At 49.1% G+C, this 20,239-nt stretch overlaps 2 protein-coding genes across 3 annotated transcripts in view; one reads left to right on the forward strand and one right to left on the reverse strand.

Annotated features, from left to right (window-relative positions):
• The window catches only part of RNASEH2B (ribonuclease H2 subunit B), a 35,719-nt gene extending 28,552 nt beyond the window's left edge, over window positions 1-7,167 (reverse strand). Inside the window, exons 1-3 of the mRNA XM_078876133.1 lie at window positions 6,934-7,167; window positions 4,942-5,013; window positions 1,244-1,378 (exon numbers count right to left, since the gene is read on the reverse strand). Of these exons, the coding sequence (XP_078732259.1) occupies window positions 1,244-1,378; window positions 4,942-5,013; window positions 6,934-6,985 (259 nt within the window). The 5' untranslated portion in view covers window positions 6,986-7,167. The remainder of the gene's footprint in view (window positions 1-1,243; window positions 1,379-4,941; window positions 5,014-6,933) is intronic.
• Window positions 7,168-7,545: 378 nt separating this feature from the next.
• On the forward strand, window positions 7,546-17,667 carry LOC144947014 (P2R1A-PPP2R2A-interacting phosphatase regulator 1-like). 2 transcript variants are annotated; one of them, XM_078876134.1, is made up of 9 exons: window positions 7,546-7,900; window positions 8,794-8,875; window positions 9,576-9,632; window positions 9,663-9,758; window positions 10,351-10,449; window positions 11,686-11,756; window positions 12,693-12,757; window positions 13,978-14,068; window positions 14,386-17,667. In XM_078876134.1, exons 1-9 carry the CDS (start codon window positions 7,776-7,778, stop codon window positions 14,588-14,590), a joined length of 891 nt encoding a protein of 296 aa, XP_078732260.1. In that variant the 5' UTR covers window positions 7,546-7,775; the 3' UTR covers window positions 14,591-17,667. The 2 variants fall into 2 exon arrangements, with proteins under 2 accessions (XP_078732260.1, XP_078732261.1); XM_078876135.1 differs by having other exon boundaries at window positions 8,797-8,875.
• Window positions 17,668-20,239: the final 2,572 nt, after the last annotated feature.

The raw sequence follows: 20,239 nt of genomic DNA on the forward strand, positions 1-20,239 counted from the left end.
AAACGGTGAGGGTCAGCGACTACAATCGTCATCACTGTCGGAGCCAGCACACGGTGCCATCGCTCCCTTCCCCTTGCTAGGTCTTGCCTGCAGCTGTTGGTCCTGTCAACAGCCAAGGCTCGACATCATGGGACCTCCTTTGCCAGTACCAAAATATGAGACGAGGCTCAAAAGAAAGCTGTCTCTGGTGTGGACCAATCAGTTTCAAAGACAATGCATATATTTTAAGAGCACGTTTTTGGTTTGCATTCTGACCACAAGCATTGTGGTTAATGCAGACATGATTCCTTGTAAAAGGTTTCAGTTTGGTGTTTTGACATCTCAACACAGCTGTTTTGTTGCCAGAAAAAAGGGGAAAACTTATTCTCAACCAACGCTCTGTGAACCACTCATGCAGTCCCACCAATCACACCAGTGCCACCATCATCACCAACAGTCCCACCATCACCACTATTCCCATCAAATCCCACCAATCTCATCAATCAAACCAGTGCCACCATTATCACCAACAGTCCCACCATCACCACTATTCCCATCAAATCCCACCAATCTCACCAGTCCCACCAATTCCACCATCACCACCAGTCCCACCAATCTCATCAATCCCACGAGTCCCACCATCATCACCACCACCACCACACTTTGGCTCTAGTTCTTCAATTTGTAACGTAGTCGACATGTCCTGTATGGCCGACAGTTAGTTACATCATCATCATGGCTACCACCATCTGGCTTTAGGTCTTCTTATCGTTCCACTCATTGTGTGACTTTAGAAGTTTCCCCAAATGAGTTAGAGACTCTGTGATGCTCTCCTGAATAAATAAATAAATAAGTGACATCATAACAATAATTTTGACGACCCCTTCTCGGTCCATCATCAGTGCTCACTGCTGGCTCTGCGAAGAGGAGTCCCCAGAAGCAGACATCGCAGAACTAGAAATGGGCGCGATGCTGGCCACCCACCCCATCAAGTTCCGTCTCAGCCTTCATAGGTGCTCCTCGCTAAACAGCACTTGCTCCAAAGGCTATACGGGGGGCCTTAGTCTTTGTAAGTGGGCGAGGTGGTGGTGTTGGTGGCGCAGTGATTCAATGTCCCGCTCACGGCCAACATCAGTGGCCAAATGATCTCAATCCAGGAGAGAGAGACAGACAGACTGAGTGTTGAGTGGCGCGCTGTTGTGGGTCGACCGAGCATCACGTTCTGGTCTGTTGAAGACTATACGGGGGATCTTTGTCTCTGTACCTTCTTGCACACTCTCTCCAATCAGCCAAGACCTGGGTTCTTTTTCAACCAATGCCCTCATCTCCAGCAAAGCCCTGCCCTTGTCCTTGCCCCCGTGCATACCATCGGCACCCACGAGGAAGGTCGTTCCTTCACCTAGGGGTCGGGGGGGGAGGAGAGTGGGCGTTGTGTGTGCACGTCAGTTTGTGTTCGCAACAACAAGCAACATAGCTTCGGGAGCAGCGTTCCTGATAAGGGTTTTGCGGGTGTTCGAGTATGTACGTTGAACTTCTTTCACACCGCACGTAGCCAACCGTGTGAATCGGAGGTGCGGGGGAAGGACAAAAACATTTAAATAAAAAGCAGTTCTAAAGAAATGAGTTTTAAATATAGGTTATTTAAAAGTGCATTGCTCCAGCGGCTTCCTAATAACGGAAGGAAGAGCGTTCCAGACAGCCGCAGAAGCACACCTAAAAGCGCAAGTAATTCCCCCTACACTTGTGATGCGAGCGGGTAAGACCGAAACGCGCCCCGTCTCGTCAGATCTCGCAAAACGAGCAGGGTTTGGCGCCTGGGATGAGTGCTGGGATGTGTGACCACCATCTACAGAAGGCAATGGAGGGAGGCTTTGTGGGCAGCAGAGGGCAGTGAAACAAAACCCACTGTTGTTTCAACCCACGCCGACCAGTATACGTGCCGATTCTATCTAAACCATGTTTTCATTTTATCAGGTAAGGCCCGCTGAGCTATACAGCTCTTTTTCAGAAGTGACCTGGCGAAATATGATGGCTCAATGAAGTGGCTTATCATGTGGAAATGTATAGCAGCCAAATACTCTAAAGGCATGTTTCTAAATGTGGAGGGAAAAACTGGAGGACCCAAAGGAAAATCCACGCGACCACGGGGGAAACACGCGAACACCAAATATACAGCAGGCGCTAGGGTCTGGATCGAACCCACGACCTCCTGTATACCAGGCGAGGTAGTTAACATCTCCTAGCCACCATGGCACCCCATTATTGCGTATGATGGCAGCAATGTGTTCACGAGCTAAATACCAATGTCGAGGTCTGCTGCTAGCCACAAGAGGGCTTCAGGAGAGAGAGTTTGTGCAGTTGTTGCTGTTCCTCCTCCGTTGGATGAGCGCAGACGACAGTGGTTTGCTGTAGGGTCCATAGTTTGAGTTGCCTGGCCGTAGTCGTACTACTGTGACTTGTCTTTACTGTGTCTTTGTCTCTATGGGTCTCTTTGTGTCTGTGTGGGTTTGCTATTCTGTCCCATGGTATGGTCGCACTCCTGTAGTATCGACACACTGGCCAACCTTGCAAGCGAGACAAACTATTTTAAGGAGTAAAAAAAAAATCATCATATTCGGCAATGTGCGTTGGTATCCGTAGAATGTATAAAATTTGGTCAAAATATCCCTTACGGCCTGCTAGGCGGGTAGTCGACTTTGATTGATTAAACACGTTCTATTTCAGGAACTTTTCATAGGCAATATCAACTTTACAAAAGCGCTCCCCAGCCTGCTCTCGTTCATCTTTAAATGTAATCTTTTTCTTTTTTGTTGTATTCCAGCCTGCCTTCAATAATCGCTCTCGGCGCACATTCCTCTGCCAAGTTGTTTCAGTTGTGTCAAGAATACGCGACGGAATATCCCCGTTAAGGATGCATGAATTATTCACCTAGCCACTTGCTCAAGTGCTGTAGTTCGCATGAATTAATGAGTAAACAAAAAATCCGAGGTCAGAGGCACCGTTGCAAGAGTGTTGCAGAAAACGTGCACGTGCATTTTTCTTCCTTGTTAAACACCGCAGTGAATGTAGCGGCCACTAGTGGCTGCAAGCGATCAGACGATGCCATTAGATTGAACACACACCGACCGAGAAACGTCGACTGTTCACGCGCAGGATTTGACGCGTGTGTCGAGAGATTACGAATCGCGATTCATCGTGCTGACCCGGTGTGCTCAGAGGTCAGAGGTCACCGAGCCCGGCACTGCTGAGAAGCTGGGTTCGAATCCGGGTTCAGCCACCAGTGATTAAACCGGTCCCCAAGTGCGGTGAGTTGAAGGTATCAAGACTCGGTCAGCAACGACTGCACGCGTGATTGCATGTATGTTTTTATGGTCAACTTCTTTCGCAGCGTACGTAGCCAACAGTGCTAATCGGAGGTGCCATTGTAACCGATCGTATTAAATTTAGTTTTGCACTGCACGGTAGGTCGCTCAATCTCGGCTTTTGAACCCCAGGTGCCACGAGTTCTCTTCCACTTGAACTCCACGCAGTTCAGCACCTGCACCGGTTCAAGTCAGGACTTCATGCGCATGCAGATTAATGCTTTAATTTTTGTTGAATACTTTCATGCTTTCTATGAAGCGCCCGGTCACCTTTACACGCGATAAAAATCTAAATTGTATTGTATTTGGCGACATCGAAGCTCTCAAATGGTCAGTTTGACTTCCATGCAACAATCTCTCAGCGTAGTGTGTGTGGGGAAAGTGCACCCCCTACTGTCTACAAACTTTGCTTGCAAGGATCCTGTAAAAAAACAAATAATCTACGGTCGGCTGTTCTCTTACACACAGGGCACACTTCTCTGCGAGACTTCCGATTGTGGATTCTTGGACTATTGACACGGCGCCGTGTATTACTGAAATTAATCGGCGGGGAACTACGTAAAACATATATATCATGTAATTAATAACTGCATTGTTAGACCACTAGAAGCCAGTGTTATACAAATCCTACGTTATTAATTCTCAAAGCTGGAATAATCTGAATTATGTAACACGCTAAATTTAACACGGCATGGATTTTGTGTGTGTGCAGTCATTCGTAACCAAGGCTTAGACCACTAGCTCACTAGACTTGAGAATTCGGTTTATTCCTGCAACGGCTAATTCCTCGATTAAAACCCCGAATGGGGGCGGGGGGGTTATGAGCGATGCGAGCTTGGTACCTCTGACACTATGAACTGCCTGCAAAGACACTAGCTGGCTCATAATCTGTGACTGTCACTGTTTCATTGCTTTTATGGCTTTATTTTGGTGATTTTTGAAAAGTTTTTCGGTTTGGCCATGTTTGTTTGTTGTAGTACAGAGTTAGACTGATGGCCTAAATCTAAGTTGTCTTGTGGTTGTTGTTGTTTGACTTGCATCCCACTAGGATTTTTGCACACGGTGTTGGTTTTTTGCTATCTATTCTTGGATTTTCTGTTTGCACATAGTCACTTTAAGATGTTTTCTTGTTAATGTTTTTGTTTTTTTGTTTGTTGCGGTTTCACCCGATTCAAGAGCCGAATGGCTCACAGGGCTATACCTAATAAATGAAACTTAAAACTTGAAGTGTATTTTTGTTTATCCAGGTGAGAGCTCAAGACCACAGGATAAGTCTCATTTGCAACGGCAATCTGGGTCACAAAACTGACAAAAACCAAAACAAATAAAATGGAAGTGTAGAAATGAAGCAAGTAGGAATTTGGAAGGAAAAAAAACTGCTGTGTCACATGGGAAATAGAAATGAATGTTGATCGATAATACATTTACAGTCGTTCAAGGTCGGCACAGGTAAATTATATTCACTCACCAAAGTACAATTACAACTAAGCTATACAATCAAACAGATGCATGTTGACTATCGTGTCAATGTGTAAACGGACAAGGCTAAATATGAAGAGCAATTGCAATGCACTTGTTGACGCCATTGCAGAATTCAAACCTGTTTTCGGGTGCCGGAGTTTGATGAAATGTGGGTCGCAGTCGGAATTTTCAGCTTCCTTTAGGAACCATTCTAGAGTAAAACACAGCCATATATAAGACAAAGATTCCCGTACAGCCTGAACAGACTGTTAGGGCAAGTGTTGTTAGCGGGCACCTATAAAGGCCGGCACGGCACACGAGGGGGTGGTCTGACTAGTACCATACATTTCGTCTCTCCAGTGCTGGTAATAATACAGGGAGAGTGCTCCAAAAAAATGTTCACACTTCTAAGAATTTGCAAAAATACCACGAGAAATGTGCCTCCGGTCTCTGGAGACCACCTGGAGAAGATTTCAGGCTTTCAGTGGAGACTTTTTGAAGCTATTAACATACATTTGTTATCATGTTACAGTGTATTATCCGTTCTTTTTCCATTAAAAACGATAGTCCCATGTAAGTGTTAACATTTTTTTGAAGTACCTCGAATGCTTGGTGAGAATAATTATTTATTTGCATTGCTTACATCATGCTGTGCCGTGGTGCAATGGTTAGCACACTGGACTTTAGAGCGCGTGCTCGATTCCAGAATCAGAATCGTTATTTAGATTGGCGGAGGAATCCCATGGGGCAATCGAAGCTCTTGTTAGCAGATGACGAAGCAGTAGCAGGCCATCAAGTTACATTCCATTTCAAAGGAAAATAATTCTGGGCAATCTTTCAAGCAGATCGGATGCGGTGGGGGTAAAGTGTGGGATCTCCCACCTCTTCCAAGACGGCCGGTCAGCCGTGGAAAAGGTGGGAAATGTAACTTTGGGAGCTCCCTCTAGTGGGAGGAGGCTTTCGCCAACAGTGGCGCGAGCGGGAAATTGCAGGGCCTGCGCCTTGAACATCGTTTCCATGCGATTCTTGAAATGCGACCTTCCAAGGTACGGGACCTATCGATAATTAACTAGATAAAAAGTATATAATACAGGTTTTTGGATTACAGGTTTGTTTTGGATTAACCCAAATTGGTCGCGAAAGCCTACGTGTTAAATCTCTTTGCCTTTTAAAATCGCGCAGGTTCAAAGGGGGCCTATGAATTAAGGACAGCAGAGCGAGAGAACGCGTGGCTTGCATTGAGCGGGATTGAGGGGACGTGGGAATGGGGTGCAATAGGCAGGGAATCATATTCTTAGGTTTTTTTCGGTAAAGTCACGTAGGTAAAACATCAACATTAATGAAAATAAAAACATTAAAATAAAATCAAAACATTAATTTTGAAGTTTTACCTACGTGACTTTACCGAAAAAAACCTAAGAATATGATTCCTTGCAGTCACGAAAGCTTCAAATCTAGAATAGGCAGGGAGATAAAACAAGGCGTAGGTAAGATAATTGTCGCCTACAAAGTCACAAAAGGAAGTCTCCTTTTGAATGCACGAATCGGTCACCGGTGCACTTTAACGCGTAGGCTTTCTGGACCAACTTTTTATTCCTTATGAAAGATGTGTTTCGTCGGGTTAGATCGCGTAAATATAAATGTCGTTAACCAACCACCACCCGACACAGGCAATAAGTAAGGTTTGTCACGTAAACAAAACGTGCCAATTAAGTTACTATTTTAGCACACCGGCGAGCTGAAAATGACTCTAACCCCACAACAGTATGCAGACGGATACGCAGTTCAATTCTTCATGAGCCGAATCAATGTGTGAATTAAAGCGGCCGTGGACGTAATTCAATGCACTCGCCATGGCTTTCCCACTGACAATTGGACTTTTAAGGGCCATCTGCGCACAAAGATATCAATGAGATTATAAAGCACCTCAATTAAAGGGAAAATGTGTAATATGCGACTTGTATTCAATAGGCAACTTGTTTCGCCTATTGAACACGTGTGTGTGGCATTAACGTGAAAACATAATAGGGCGACGTTTCGGGCAATGGCCATTCATCACAGCACAACGAGACGGCGAATGAAGTGAAACAAATCCACTTTCCGTAACACCAAAACAAAACTAAACGGGTACCGGGTAGAACCATGACCCACTGCCTCTCCGGCGCGATGCCCATTCTCGACATAGCGCGGCGAACGCCGAACGCAGGGAACTTGCTCGCCCCGAAGGCCCGGGGAAGCAACGTCCGTGCGCAACGTTTTCACAACGTTCGTACAACGTTCAAAACGCCTCGAGTGAGTTGTCGCGGGGGTGCCTTGAAGTGGAGTCGATTCGGAGCCTTGGGGCAGCCATCCACGGCGCGCTGAGTCGAATGAACACGTGGGCGGATCCGGGATTGCGCGGGAAAGTTGGACTCGTCCAAGTGGACTTCCACCATTCCAGGGGGGGGATTTATTGGAGATATATAATGTACACTCGATTTTGAATTAATCATAAGCAAATACGATCTGTTTCATCGTGTATTTATTAATTGTAAAGGTGAATTAACACATGCGTCGATGTTTAGTTCATAGTCACGTATGTATTGTAAACAAATGTGAGTAAGACTTTAACTTACCCCCCCCTACTGCCACCAATTGTTGGACAAAATAAAAAAAATTCAACCGCGCGAATTACGGGTTGGCGTTTGGACAAACGTCGCGGAACCAACCCCGCGTTTTTTAATTCACACATCGGCCCAACGGCGCCGTGGTGGCGCCCATTCAAATGGCATCCTCCGGTTATCGTGCTCACCACAGCGATTGACTGCGCACAGCCGCGGCGAGAATTTAATATTATTTGCACAATTCGCAGATTATTAAAATAATAATAAATAAAACAATTTAAAAGGATTTTTTTTCGCACTTAATTTGCAAATGTGGCTTGAGGCCCGTGTTGGGGCCTAGTGTGGGGGAGTGCGGCCGGGCTCGGCTTGAATGTCCCGGCCGGGGGAGATGGAGGTGGAGGCGGTGGAGTCTCCAGGCGACGCCGGGGATCCCGACCTCGGGGACGGGGCTGCATTGAGGCGATACAACAGTGCGCCAATGATCAACAACATCGGGTAAAAAAAAAAAACCTGCGAGATTTGAGATGTACTTTCTCCCGACATGCTAACGTGGAGTTTACCAACAGCGCGGTGATGAGACCATAACGGTATCGATACCTAATCGCTGTGTCGTGACACGTTTTGTAGACGTACTTGGTCCCGGTACGCTAACGTGGAGTTTACAAGAACGTGCCCAGGACGATGTTAAAGTTTGACGACGTGGGTGGACGTGACCCCCGTCGCACGAATGTGGAATTGACGAGGCCGGTTAAAATCACGAAAGTGAAGATGGAATTGCTTTTTTTTTTGTTGCCTCGCTCGAGTAAGCGAGGCACTTGGACTTATTGTTTTCACGTGCGGGTACACGTAACGCATACAACAACAACAGCAGCAGCAGCAGCAGGAGCAACAAAAACACGTGTCCAATTCGCGGGAGCGGTGATGCAGTGTTTGGGGGCAGCCGCATCGCCATGCATTTGATCACGTTAGTTCCCCCCACCCCCCAATCCATTGCCACGGCAAACGTCAGGGGCGAGTGACCTCCGGTCTTGGTCCACCGTGACATTGGGAGGCCCTCGTCCAGCAGAAGATGAACTTGATGGCTGTTCAATTATAGTTTTGATGATGAAAAAAATCCAAGCGATGGTGATGATTTTGCTGCTTCAGTGTGTGAGCACGGGCGTGCTTGTGTGTGTGCTCATCTGCCAGTTATCTCGGTCAACCCAAGGCACCAGGGTCTGTTCTGTGACCTCCTTGCCAGCGGGCCTTCGACACTTCACGTGGCCTCCGTGTGCACCGTGGCCTCAAAGTGCACCAAGCGTGGCCCGCGCGCCGTGGTGACGTCCCCGCCACTTAGTGATGAACGGCAGTTTTTGTTATTTGCTCATGCCCGCGTCTCCTCTCCGCAGCAGAGAAGGGAGCCCACTGTCTCTCGCGAGCGACGGAAAGAGCCGGAGAAACAGCGGCGGCTTCCTGAGCCGACAGGGAACGGTGAGACCCCGAGTGAAGACTTGTGTTTAGACTGTTTCCATCGTCACAGGCAGAGCCCCCCCTCCTCCTTCACACCGGTGCATAAAAAATGAACGTAAACATTTCTGACATTTAAATCTAAAAATATGAAATAAAATCCAATGTTGGGCCTAAAGAAAAAATTACCTTGTCGTTCATGAGGGTTGTTTGATCGTACAGATATCACTTGCCACGTACACTCGTTATGCCAAGAAATCAAACTACAATTGCTGGGTTCATAGTCTACGACATGGATGGGGAATGTTAGGCCGGCGGGCCGTATAAGGCCCGCGAAATCACTTGGTCTGGCCCTGCCAAGGCAACCGCAGGCGGGACTCGAAATTCAATAAATCTAGGAGCGAACCTGGAAAAGCAGTTGCGAGTAGCAACATCATCAATACCAGCCAACATCACACGCCTCGCCAAAGAGAAGCAGTTCCAGCCATCACATTAGGGGCGAGTTAATTAAATGTTTGACCAAATATAACAGGCTGATTTTAAAGTTGATCATTTTGTATGGCCCGCGAATGATGTTATAAATATCCAAATGGCCCTTGGCAGAAAAAAGGTTCCCCACCCCTGGTCTACAAGAAAACTAAATCTGAAACCAACACCTCCGTCTGTTCTGTTTTTCCTCCGTTTGTTGTGACTTACACTTTGTTTTGTGTCGTTTGCATTGCAGGCAACACCACCGTCACCTGGCAGAGTAATGAGCAGTCGTGTCAACCAGATTAAACAGGTGAGGATATTTCTACCGCCAGGTGAACAGGAGGAGGGAGCAGACTTGATAAATCGTGAAACAGCACATGAGAGGGAGACCAGGGCCGCCCTGCACATCAGCCAGTCGTGCGAAGATCTCTCCCTGGTGTGGAACAAAAGCAAACGGAAACACAAAATACGAATTTCCCGTGACCAATTCTCACCCTGATTGCTACAAACTCGCACGAGATCTCGGGAAAGCTAAGCAGGTTGGTGACCGCGAGGTCACCAGTAGATGCCAGTGCAAGCCCTCGCCAAGTCTCAAGACTTATTTTGAGGAAGGTCTTTCGTTGGGAAGTTTGGCTAATTTAATTAACGGTTGTTTGGCATGTGGGAGGAAACGGGATTGTCCGGAGGAAACCCGGCACGCGTATGAGGGGATATTCCTTGCGGCCGGCTGCGAAGTGAACGGTGGTTGTCCTATTCATGCCTCCGTGATGTAACTACTACGCAGAGGTTATATTCTTTCTTTTAGAAGGCAAAGTTTTTTCCCCCCACATTCAAAGTAAAACTTGGGGTGGGGGAGCATTGTGTGTCTGTGTGTCACCAGACTTGTGTTACTTTATTGACACGGTGCATATGTTTTGGATGTGCGTCTTAACTTTCTGGAGCGTCTCAATAGTGGGGAGATCACAGCGTCACTTGGTAAATCGCTCGGGAGTGGCTGAGCGTATTGCCCCGTGTGTTCTGCCGCTCAGAGTGAAGCGTTGCCCGAGCTGGAAAAAACCATCACCCAGCGCAGGTCGGACTTTTTCCCGCTATCGCCATCTCCGTCGCCCACCCGTGGCATTGGCAAGGTGAGGCCGTGGGTGCTGAATTCAAATCTACACCCATTGGGAGAAAATCTTGCTTTGGCAAACGAAGCGTAGGTCTTGCATCAAGTGGTCACGGTTTATTGTGCGGTCATTGGCGACTGGGCTGAGACTGTCGACTCAAAACTCCTGACAGCCTGGTGTGATCACGAGCCACCAAAACCCGGATTCAAACCCATGATCTTTCGTGGTGCCAGATTATCGTATCTCGCACAGCCAGTATGGCTCCTCTGAGCCGTCCGACCACGTTCACATTCATTGCTAACCGAACGCCTCCTGGGTAAACCGAGTGTTCGCGGCTAGAGTCGTACCTAAACACTGTGGGCGCACAAATCACAATCTTTATTTAGACTGGAGGACTCTGATGAGCTTTACAATGCTCGTTTTTACCGACGTATATATGTGTGTATGTTGAACTTCTTTCGCACCGTACGTTGTCAACCGTGCTAATCACAGATGTCCAGTAGGGATGGGTCAGCAAGTTACGTCAACAACAAAAAACGGTATCAGAGCAAGATAGAGAAGAGTTAAGCAAGTTATAAATTAATATAAATAAAGTACATAAATGAATTGCAGAAAACTGTAACGAAGCATTCCAAATCACGTTAGTGCTGAGCGACGAAGTTTGTAAAAAAACGTGCATACACGCAAGGGTGATGTAACACTTTTCAACCTGCGTTTGGTCGTGGAGGTATTTCATTCGCAGTATTCGCAGCCAATAGGGTTATCTCTCCGGCCAAAATGTTTGGCAGATATTTAAAAATGTTCCTTTTTGCTCTGGATTTTGTCTCTACGATTTCGGCAACTCTTTGACCAATTCGGCCAATTTTTAAACAGGGTAAGTCCCCTAATAGCAACGCAGGTTCACGTTACACGTTGATTCACATTGAATTTCGATTTAAAGCTTTCGTGACTGCAGGGATTCATCTTCTTGGTTCTTTCGGTAAAGTCACGTAGAAGGGAAGTAATAAAATAATACAAATAAAACATAAAATTATTCTCACGACGTTTCGGCCACAACGCAAGCAGCCGTCCTCAGGTGAAGAATGAATTGAATCTTCTTTACAGACGTACAGCTATAGACAAGCCCCGTTAGAGGCGAACGGCATAGACAACTCGTTGTGGCCGAGTGTGAAAGCGTTAAACGTCAACGTTGAGCGTGGGTGTCGGAGAACTTTGACTGGGGTGTTTGAAACATTTGCCGCTGTTTTGTGTTCCCAGCAACTGTACTCGCCGTCACTGCAAGCGCCCGTCAGCCCCAGCAGGGCCCCGAGTCCTCGTCGCTTCACCACGTAAGCAGCCAACGCCACTCCTCCTCCTCCTCGCCTCACCCTCCTTCATGGCCACGATTCACTTCATCGCGCCTCCGATTAGCACGGTTGGCTACATACGGTGCGAAAGAAGTTCAACGTACATACATATGTACGTCGTTCATTAGCCAGCCCTTTTTTTTTTTGCCCCCATCAATCTGCTGCTGGATGACGACCTTGTCGGTCGAGGGCCAGTTGTTTGAAGACCTGGGATACCTGAATGTTTAGATAATCGATGACTGCCAAATTAGTGGTTTTATTGCTCAACTAATCGCGTCACGTGAAAAGAGAGTGGGGGATTAAAGGTTTCGCCTCTGCTCCCACGTGCGACGCTGTACGGGAGGTGATGGACGGGGCTTGGTGAGGTCATCTGATCATCGGCCTCGTCACTTTGTGCTTGGTTCTTAGGGAGTTTTTCGCTTTTGGGATGCAGGAAGTCAGGGTGGCCGTCATATTTAAATGGACCAGAGTAATAGTGCCATAACAAAAAGTGTCCAGTTCAAATTTTTCTCAGTTAATCAATCGTCTTGCTCTATTTCACCATACTGCACCACGCTGGTCAGTACGAATTAGTCAAAATGGACGGAGGCGCCATGGACGGGTTCGGATATGACTCGCCACTGGTGTTAGCCATTGCCGGGAATCGAACTGATGTGTGCCGGGTTCATAGCTCAGCGCACTGGCCGCTGCACCACTGCTCCACCCCGAGCCCACGATACAAAAGGACGAGCTTATTCCTCTGCTACCTACGCCTTTGTTTACCATGACTCAGGAGCTTGTGTTGCGAGTTTTCATCTTGGTTTTGGGGGTTCAACTCATTCTATCGCTGCAATCGATAAAACACCTTACTAGTGCGTGCGTGCGTGCGTGCGGTCTTGCACTCGCGCGTGTGTGTGCGCCTTATTCGTTTCTTAACAGAAAACGAAGTGCAAGTCCCATCAGCCACATTCGCCCCAGCACCCTCGGATCGCTCAAGAGGAAAGGTGAGCCCCATTGAGTACTTCCACACATGGCATGCTGTTGTCATCTATGTATGTATGTCTGCATGTTGAACTTCTTTCGCACCGTACGAGGCCAACCGTGCTAATCGGAGGACAACAAACCAAACACAAAAAGCAGTTCTGAAGAAATTAGTTTTCAATCTAGATTTAAAAGTGCATAGCTCAAGCGGTTTCCTTAATTTCGGAAGGAAGAGCGTTCCAGACGGCCGCAGAAGTGCATCTGAAAAGCGCGTGACGCAGTGCCTCCTGTCAACAGAAAGACGCGGAGAGAAAGACAAGGATGACACAGAGTTAAGGAGGCAGCGCACGTAGAGAGACGTGGAGCGATTCGACACGAGAGACGCCGCGAGAGACGTTTAGACAGTGAGGTGGAGACAGAGGGACACGGGAGGGCGTTGAGCATTCAAATACAAAGAATAGAGGCCCAGAGACACAGAGAGAGAGAGAGAGGAAAGATGTCGACAAAAGCATTCGGGCACAGAAAACAAGAAACGAGGAGTCGGAGAGGTGCCAGGGGGTGTACACAAACGTAGAAATTCAGAGGTGCGGTGAGATACGGAGAGACGGTGACAGTATGCAGCATGCTTGTTACTTAACTGCTTGGCTTCCATTTATTTACTTTTTCAAATTACTTGCTTAGATATCCGGGAAAGCCACACTTGAGTCGTATGACTCGTGTTCACGCGGATCCTGCGTTGGGGTTTTTTTTTATTTTAAGATGTTTTCAGCCAATTAACGACGAGTCGTGTTTATTGTACACGTGTGTGAGAAAATCGGATAGAGCAAGCCGCTGTATCCCCTTACAAATGGGAGCGGATGGCGATTAGCTCACATGCTGTACTGCCTTCTGGCGACACGCCCCCTCGATGCCCCCAGGGAGTTTCACAACAACATCTGCGCGGCGATCCAGCGACCCTCGCTGCTGCCTCCACACAGCGCTGGATCGCAGGCGGCCACGTGCACCACAACCACCACCGCCGCCCGGCTGTCTGTTGGGGAAAAATGTTCGGCTTTGAGCGACAACTGGAAAGTCTTAATCGGCTCTCCGTAGCCTAAGGGCTCTTCTCTCATAGTGTGGATGGTAGAGGATGCCGCGTCGGTTCGTGCACCCTGTGAGCTGTTCCTCGCACCTGTGAGCTGTTCCACGCACATTGTTCCTCGCACCTGTGAGCTGTTCCGCGCACCTGTGCATTGTTCCGCAGCCGACTTTGAAGTGGACCACACCTCCAAGCGCCTTTTTCTTGGTACCGGCGACTTGGAGTTCAACTTCACATCGAGCATGCTCAACCAGAGGTCAGAGTTCACTTGCACGCTCACACACACACACACGGGTCCTTCTTGTAGCCTTTGTTAACTGCAGGGGCAGGTTCTCTTAGTAGCACCTATGACGTGTATCGGTTATCGCCTCTTGTTTTGTGCGCCATGAATCACGTACGGTCGTGAATTCGTGTGCATCGCGCCATTTTCGTAACGTGCGTCTTGCATAAAAAGCTGTGCCGTCAAATCACCGTGCATTATGAACCGCCGTGTGTCCTGAACCGTGTCGCGAGGTGAGGGAGGGTGATCGCGCTTCGCTCGCGCTCATCGCTTTGCCTCTGTTCTTCCTCCAGCCTGTCACCCTGCAGCAGCAGCGATTGCCGCCCGTCCCCGGCCACGTCCCCACACGTGGACACCCCCAGCCCCACCCCCAGTCCCGCTCACGCCCCCCTCTCATTGGCCGCCCTCTCCCCGGACACCGACCCCGGCCGCTCTCCCAGCCCCGCCCACACTACTCTCTCAATGGCCGGCTCCGCCTTCACGCCGGTGTCGCGATGAAACGTTGCCGAACCCTGCGGAGTTCGGATGGCTCCCCGCACGCGCGCCCTGTCGCGGTCGAGCGCGACCGCGGGGAGGTGAGGTGAGCGTCGGGTTGTAGGAGGCGACCCAAACGAAAATAACGACAAGGGTTGGCGACTAATTACTTTTTGATAATTGTTTTTTTACCCTTCTATCTGGCAACAAAACTGACACCCTTTTTTACAAGGAGTCATGTTTGCATAGACCGCAATACCTGCAGTCATAATGCAAACAAAAAACATAACTCTGATAATGTGCACTCTCCTTGAAGTTGATTGGTCCACACCCAAGACAGCTTTCCTTAGAGCCTAGTCTCACATGGGTTGGACCAGATGACGCCAAAAGGCGCATTATGACTGCAGGTATTATGGTCTATGGTAAACATGACTCCTTGTAAAAAAGGTGTCAGTTTTGTTGCCAGATAGAAGGGTCAAAAACCAATTATATTTTTTACTGGCAAATGAGGTTCCAATGGTGTAATTACTTTTTGTTAGCGAAAGGGATTTCGATCCAGGGCAGTGCGACGGTTTGTAAGCCTGTAAATAAAAATAGAAAGAATCCGTCCACTGACTTTCTAAATCCCGGGCCAACCATCTCCCTGATCACGTGTCGTCACCACAGGTTATTTTCCCGACCGTGCACCAACCACCATCGGCATGATGTGGCTGGTTCCCACAAATGCACAATGCACCATGATACAGCTGCAGTGCCATCTCCCACAATGCATCTTGATGTCGCTGTAGCGGCAGCTGCCACTGCTCCATGATGTCGCTGTAGTGCCATCTCCCACAATGCACCATGATGTAGCTGTAGTGGCGGCTGTCACAATGCACCGCGCATCATTAAATTGCCTTAAAAAGTACGGCAAGCATCACCCAGCCATGTCAATGGAAGACGCTACAGTGGCACTCACTCAAGGCACGTGACCATGGGCTTAAAATTATTTCCGTAGCAAAGCCTCAGACCAACAACGTTGGTATACAAGCTGTAGTGCGTGGACCCCTGGTCTGCAAGGCCGTGGGATGCACTCTGCTGAACTGTTGCAGACATGAACAATATGTCATTGGTGCACGTTGGTCCGCGCAAATTATTTGCAGAAATATTGGGAACGACTTGTTGGCCTAGACGATAAAATAGGCCTGGCTGTCTATCGACAAAGTTGGAACCATTTGATAATTTTTTTGTAGGGTTGCCATCGATTTTTATTTAATCTTGCGCATGCTTGGCTTGCAGTCCTCCCCATGCGCAGCATGAGGAAGGCATTGCCCAGCTAGCGAGCAAACGCTTACCGAGAATACTCGCCACCCCCAGCATCCTCGGGCAAAACCGTCCGAGGGAAACACGCGCGGGGGTAATTTTGACGGTTAATTGTCGACCGATTTTAGAAAGTACGGCTTATTTATTGAATGTCACTGATTTGACGCGCAGACACGAAACGGAGTGCACCAGCGTCGCGGCGTAGATGAGAGAGTCCGTTGATCCGGGCCCAGCCTGCACCACGCCATTTTTACGACCCCCATCAGGAAAAGGGAGGACAGGCAATTAGTCTCAGGCCTAATTGGTTGACGCACACTTTGGCCGTGTAAAAAAGCCACTACGTGATTGCACTAATGATTGCCCCGAATCTTTAAAGTGTACGTACGTCCGAAATCAAGGAACTGCTCTTAATTACCACCGCCTTCTCGGGGAATAACCCGTTGAGCAAGGTGAGATGTTTCTGGTGACGATTCTTCATCGGAACGGTGGCGACCTGAGGCCAAGGACCACCCAAAGAGGTTGAGCGGCAGCCATCGTAAGGCACCTGCGGCAGGCCTAAGTAGTCGCCGCGGGGCAAAATTTGCCCTCGTTTCTCGGTTAAGAGAAGGTAAAGGTGAAGCCCTGCAAATGCGTGCTCACGACACTGCTGGCAGAAGAAAACATCTCCAGAGAGATCTCTAGAGAGCCTCCCCTCGAGACGTTATTACGGCGGTCGGTGACGAACTACTTTCTTGAGCTGAGCGGTGCAATGACACAGCACGCGGGATGATGCAGCAGTAACGCAGCGGCGTACCCTCCGTTACTTGTCCCGCCATCTCACCGTGTTGTGCGTTGCAGTACCTCGCACGTCGCCAAAACTTTATCGATCAATGAACTATTTGTGGGGGTTTTTGCGTCACGTTTTTTTCCACTTAAAGTGGCACTTTTTACAGGGGGGCTCGTCTGCTGCGTTAAAGGAGGACTTAGCGCGGTGTCGACTTGAGCTCTGTATCCCTCCACCAACCTGGCGGGGCCAGGTAACCCAACTGTCAAATGTTGCCCACTCGGCAACTTGTCTGGCTGGAGGGCGACGGCTGCAATTGACGTTTTACGCCCGCACGGCTTGACCCAACGGGACCCAGTGATGAATCGGCGATGTCGGTCGACGAGTTAAATCGAGTACGACGCAATCGGTCGCACGGGTAATTTGCTACGGGGGGGAAAGGAACAAAACACATTGGGGAGCCCTTGGCTCTGCCCCCTTTTGCCGCACCCGAAGTCCGATTGGCTGCGGGTTTCACGTAACATTTACTCACGCAAATTCTCAAGTCCCACCTCGCCCAACACAAGTAATTTTTTTTCAAATTACTTGCAGCCCATTTGTCAATCCGTTGACAGGTGAAGGGGCTTCCCACGCCGCATCAGGCGGGGCGGGGGGGGGGTGGGGTTGCTTGACCATACTTCACCATACTGGTCACTGCCGGTTGGCGAAGGGGGCACCCGAGGACCGGTTTGTATATACCGCTCGCCACCTATGTCGGCCCTGGCTGGGAATTTAACTCAGCCCGCGGCGGCGGGTTCGTAGCGCCGTGCGGTAATGACCACGGCATCAAATTCAACCCCTCCCGCGGGCTCGTCACTCAAGCGAGGCTTCAGTGGACCGTTAGGTCACGTTGGGTTCTGTAGGTGCGAAAACACCCCCCCCCCCCCATCATCATCGTGCTGTCAAGCCCCCAATGGTTTCAAACGTGTGGCGGCCCTCACACCGATGATGTCTTATCGGCGAAAGTGACCCGCCTCCCTCCCCCCCCCTCTGATAATGAGTGAAGAACGCTGAGCTACGTCGCGCCTCGAGCGAAGGTGGGTCGCGGGCCACCGTAATGGTTTTACAATCGTCCGCTTTGTACCGAGCGCTCCTGCAGACGACGCTGTGCTCGCGCGTCTGCTGCAAAACTCGCCGCGCGTCCGTCGGCCGTTTTGTTCGAGTGCAGCGAGTTGGTTTTTTTTTATTCGTTTTGTTTTTGTTGCGTCTTTTTCCCCCGCGGTGTTATCCCGACGGTGTGCTATCCGGTGTCGCGTCGAGAGACGTAGAATACGTTGAGGTCTCTCGCGGAGCCAGTGGTCACCCTCGTGTGGGAGAACAGCCCGTGGAAACGGATAACACGGAGCTACCACTGAGGTCCCTTTCAAGCGGCCTCTGAGAGTATTGTCCATCGGGCGACAGTCGAACCAATACTTTGTTTAATTCTCACAGCTGGAAGTTAGCCAAACTAAGTGCAAAACCAAATTCATTGTTACGGTTTTTTTTAATCATGTGCAGCCATTGGTGACTGGGGCTCAGTCCGTCAACTCGCCACGCCTGAGAACTTGGGATGAACCCAGAATATCGGCGATGCCAGCTGAACGCTCCGAACTTGCCACCGGGGGCCGCCTCTTTTAGCACGATCTTTGAACCGTTCAGGAAGGCCACGTTTGGCTACCGTGGGCCCCCGCTCCTGAGTCCTTGCCTCTCGGCCCGTGGCCCAACCGCGCCCTTGAGCTGAGGTCGACGCGAGACGTCGCAGGCTGCCGTATGCATCGAATACTCCGTCTTTCGATAAAGGTAGAACGCGATTATGTTGCAGAAAAACGTAAGAGTAATACCCGTATTTAAACGCTTGTACGATACCCCAACATTAATTTAACACTTGTCTTGAAGAGCAGTCGTATGGGTTTCGTTTGATTTCTCCACGTAGTTTTCCATGCCAAAAGCACAGGTCACGGAATAGCTCATTCCCTAAAACATCGCTCAACATTTCTACAACATGTCCACAAAATTGAGTATTCTCGAACAAACGAGTGTTGCACCAGCGCCCATGTCCAATTGTAGCCCTGAACCAATGTTGGAAATTCCACAGTGGTATGCCGGATGCTAGTCTATCCTAGCACAACCACAAAGTGGTACCACTCGTTTTACCAACCACGGAGGGATGGTGGGTCGAGCCGGACCTCAACCAGGATTCGAACGTCCAACTTCCCGACCGTGAGCTCTCTGAGCCCTGTGCCACTCGGCCAATGTCAACATGAACGTAATAATTGTTGCAAACAACTGTTAACAGTTGCCCCCACCTAACGTCGCCCATAAACCTTGACGGGTGAAAACATCTTGTCAAAGGTAACGATGCATTTTATTTGTGTGTGTGTGTGTGTCTGCGTGCATGTGCGCGCGAGTATGTACAAATGCTCACTGTGTTTTTCCTTGCTTGTGAAATGGTACCCTTGTTATAATGTTACTCTTTTGCAGTGCATTTCCAATGTTTTGAATTCCGACGAAACGTAAATTGCAATGTCACATTCGGCCACGCGCGAAATTCCGGGTTTGGACGATTGGCGCGGAAAACGCTGCGGCGCAAGAGAAATGTGGGAGAGCCACGAGGCCTAACCCCGGATGGGAGCTCGGCAATGGATCATTCGAGAGTTGAGTTGGGCCCTGAGTTGGGTCGTGAGTTGGGCCGTGAGTTGGGCCGTGAGCTAGGCCAAGAGCTCGAACTTTCCGTGCCGGTCTCGCCGTGCAGCCGCGCCCCAATTCCCTCCGTCAGAATATCCGTGCGCAGGGGAAATTCGTCGCCAAACTTGTGACAATCAAACATTGTTGTGGGTGGTGGGAACGTTTGATTTTTAAACATTTAACATCGTGAGCAATGCGGTCCCTACCCGTAAGCATTTCTGGGAACCACCTCTGCCCAACTCGCAAGATAATTCAAGTCACCGGAAAAATCATGGAGGCGACACCTTTTTTTGCGTGCGTTTTAAATCACCCCGGGTTGCCTTTCAACTTGACTTTTAGAAATCCGGCAAATCCAGTGGGGTCGAGTTGGCTTGAGTTGACTCCCGTGGGCAACTAGGTGTTTGGTGAATGCATGTACAAATTCAATCATTTTGTAGAGATGGCTGGGTCGCTGTGGCATTAACCACACCGGCTCGAATGACCGGCAAATCCAGTGGGCTCAAGTTGGCTTGAGTTGACTCCCGTGGGCAACTAGGTGTTTGGTGAATGCATGTACAAATTCAATAATTTTGTAGAGATGGCTGGGTCGCTGTGGCATTAACCACACACCGGCTCGAATGACCCCTCTCTCTCCACGTCGACGTTTGCCGCGGCTGGGAAGGTGATTAACATCACGTCGCACCGTTCCGCCGTTGGCACCGACACTGGTCGGGCCAAAGTTGCCTCCCCAGAACGTAACCCCGGGCAGAATTTGGCGGGGTTTGATGATAAAAAAAAACAACGTCGTTGGACTCGTTTACTTCAATGGTTAATAATTCGTGGCGGCATTCTTGTCACTATATATTATTATTGTTGTCGTGATTACTATTGCTGCTGCTGCTGTCTTTATCGCATCTGCCGTTGTT

This window comes from Lampetra fluviatilis, chromosome 43 (assembly GCF_964198595.1).
Source record: "Lampetra fluviatilis chromosome 43, kcLamFluv1.1, whole genome shotgun sequence".
Lineage (NCBI taxonomy): Eukaryota > Metazoa > Chordata > Hyperoartia > Petromyzontiformes > Petromyzontidae > Lampetra > Lampetra fluviatilis.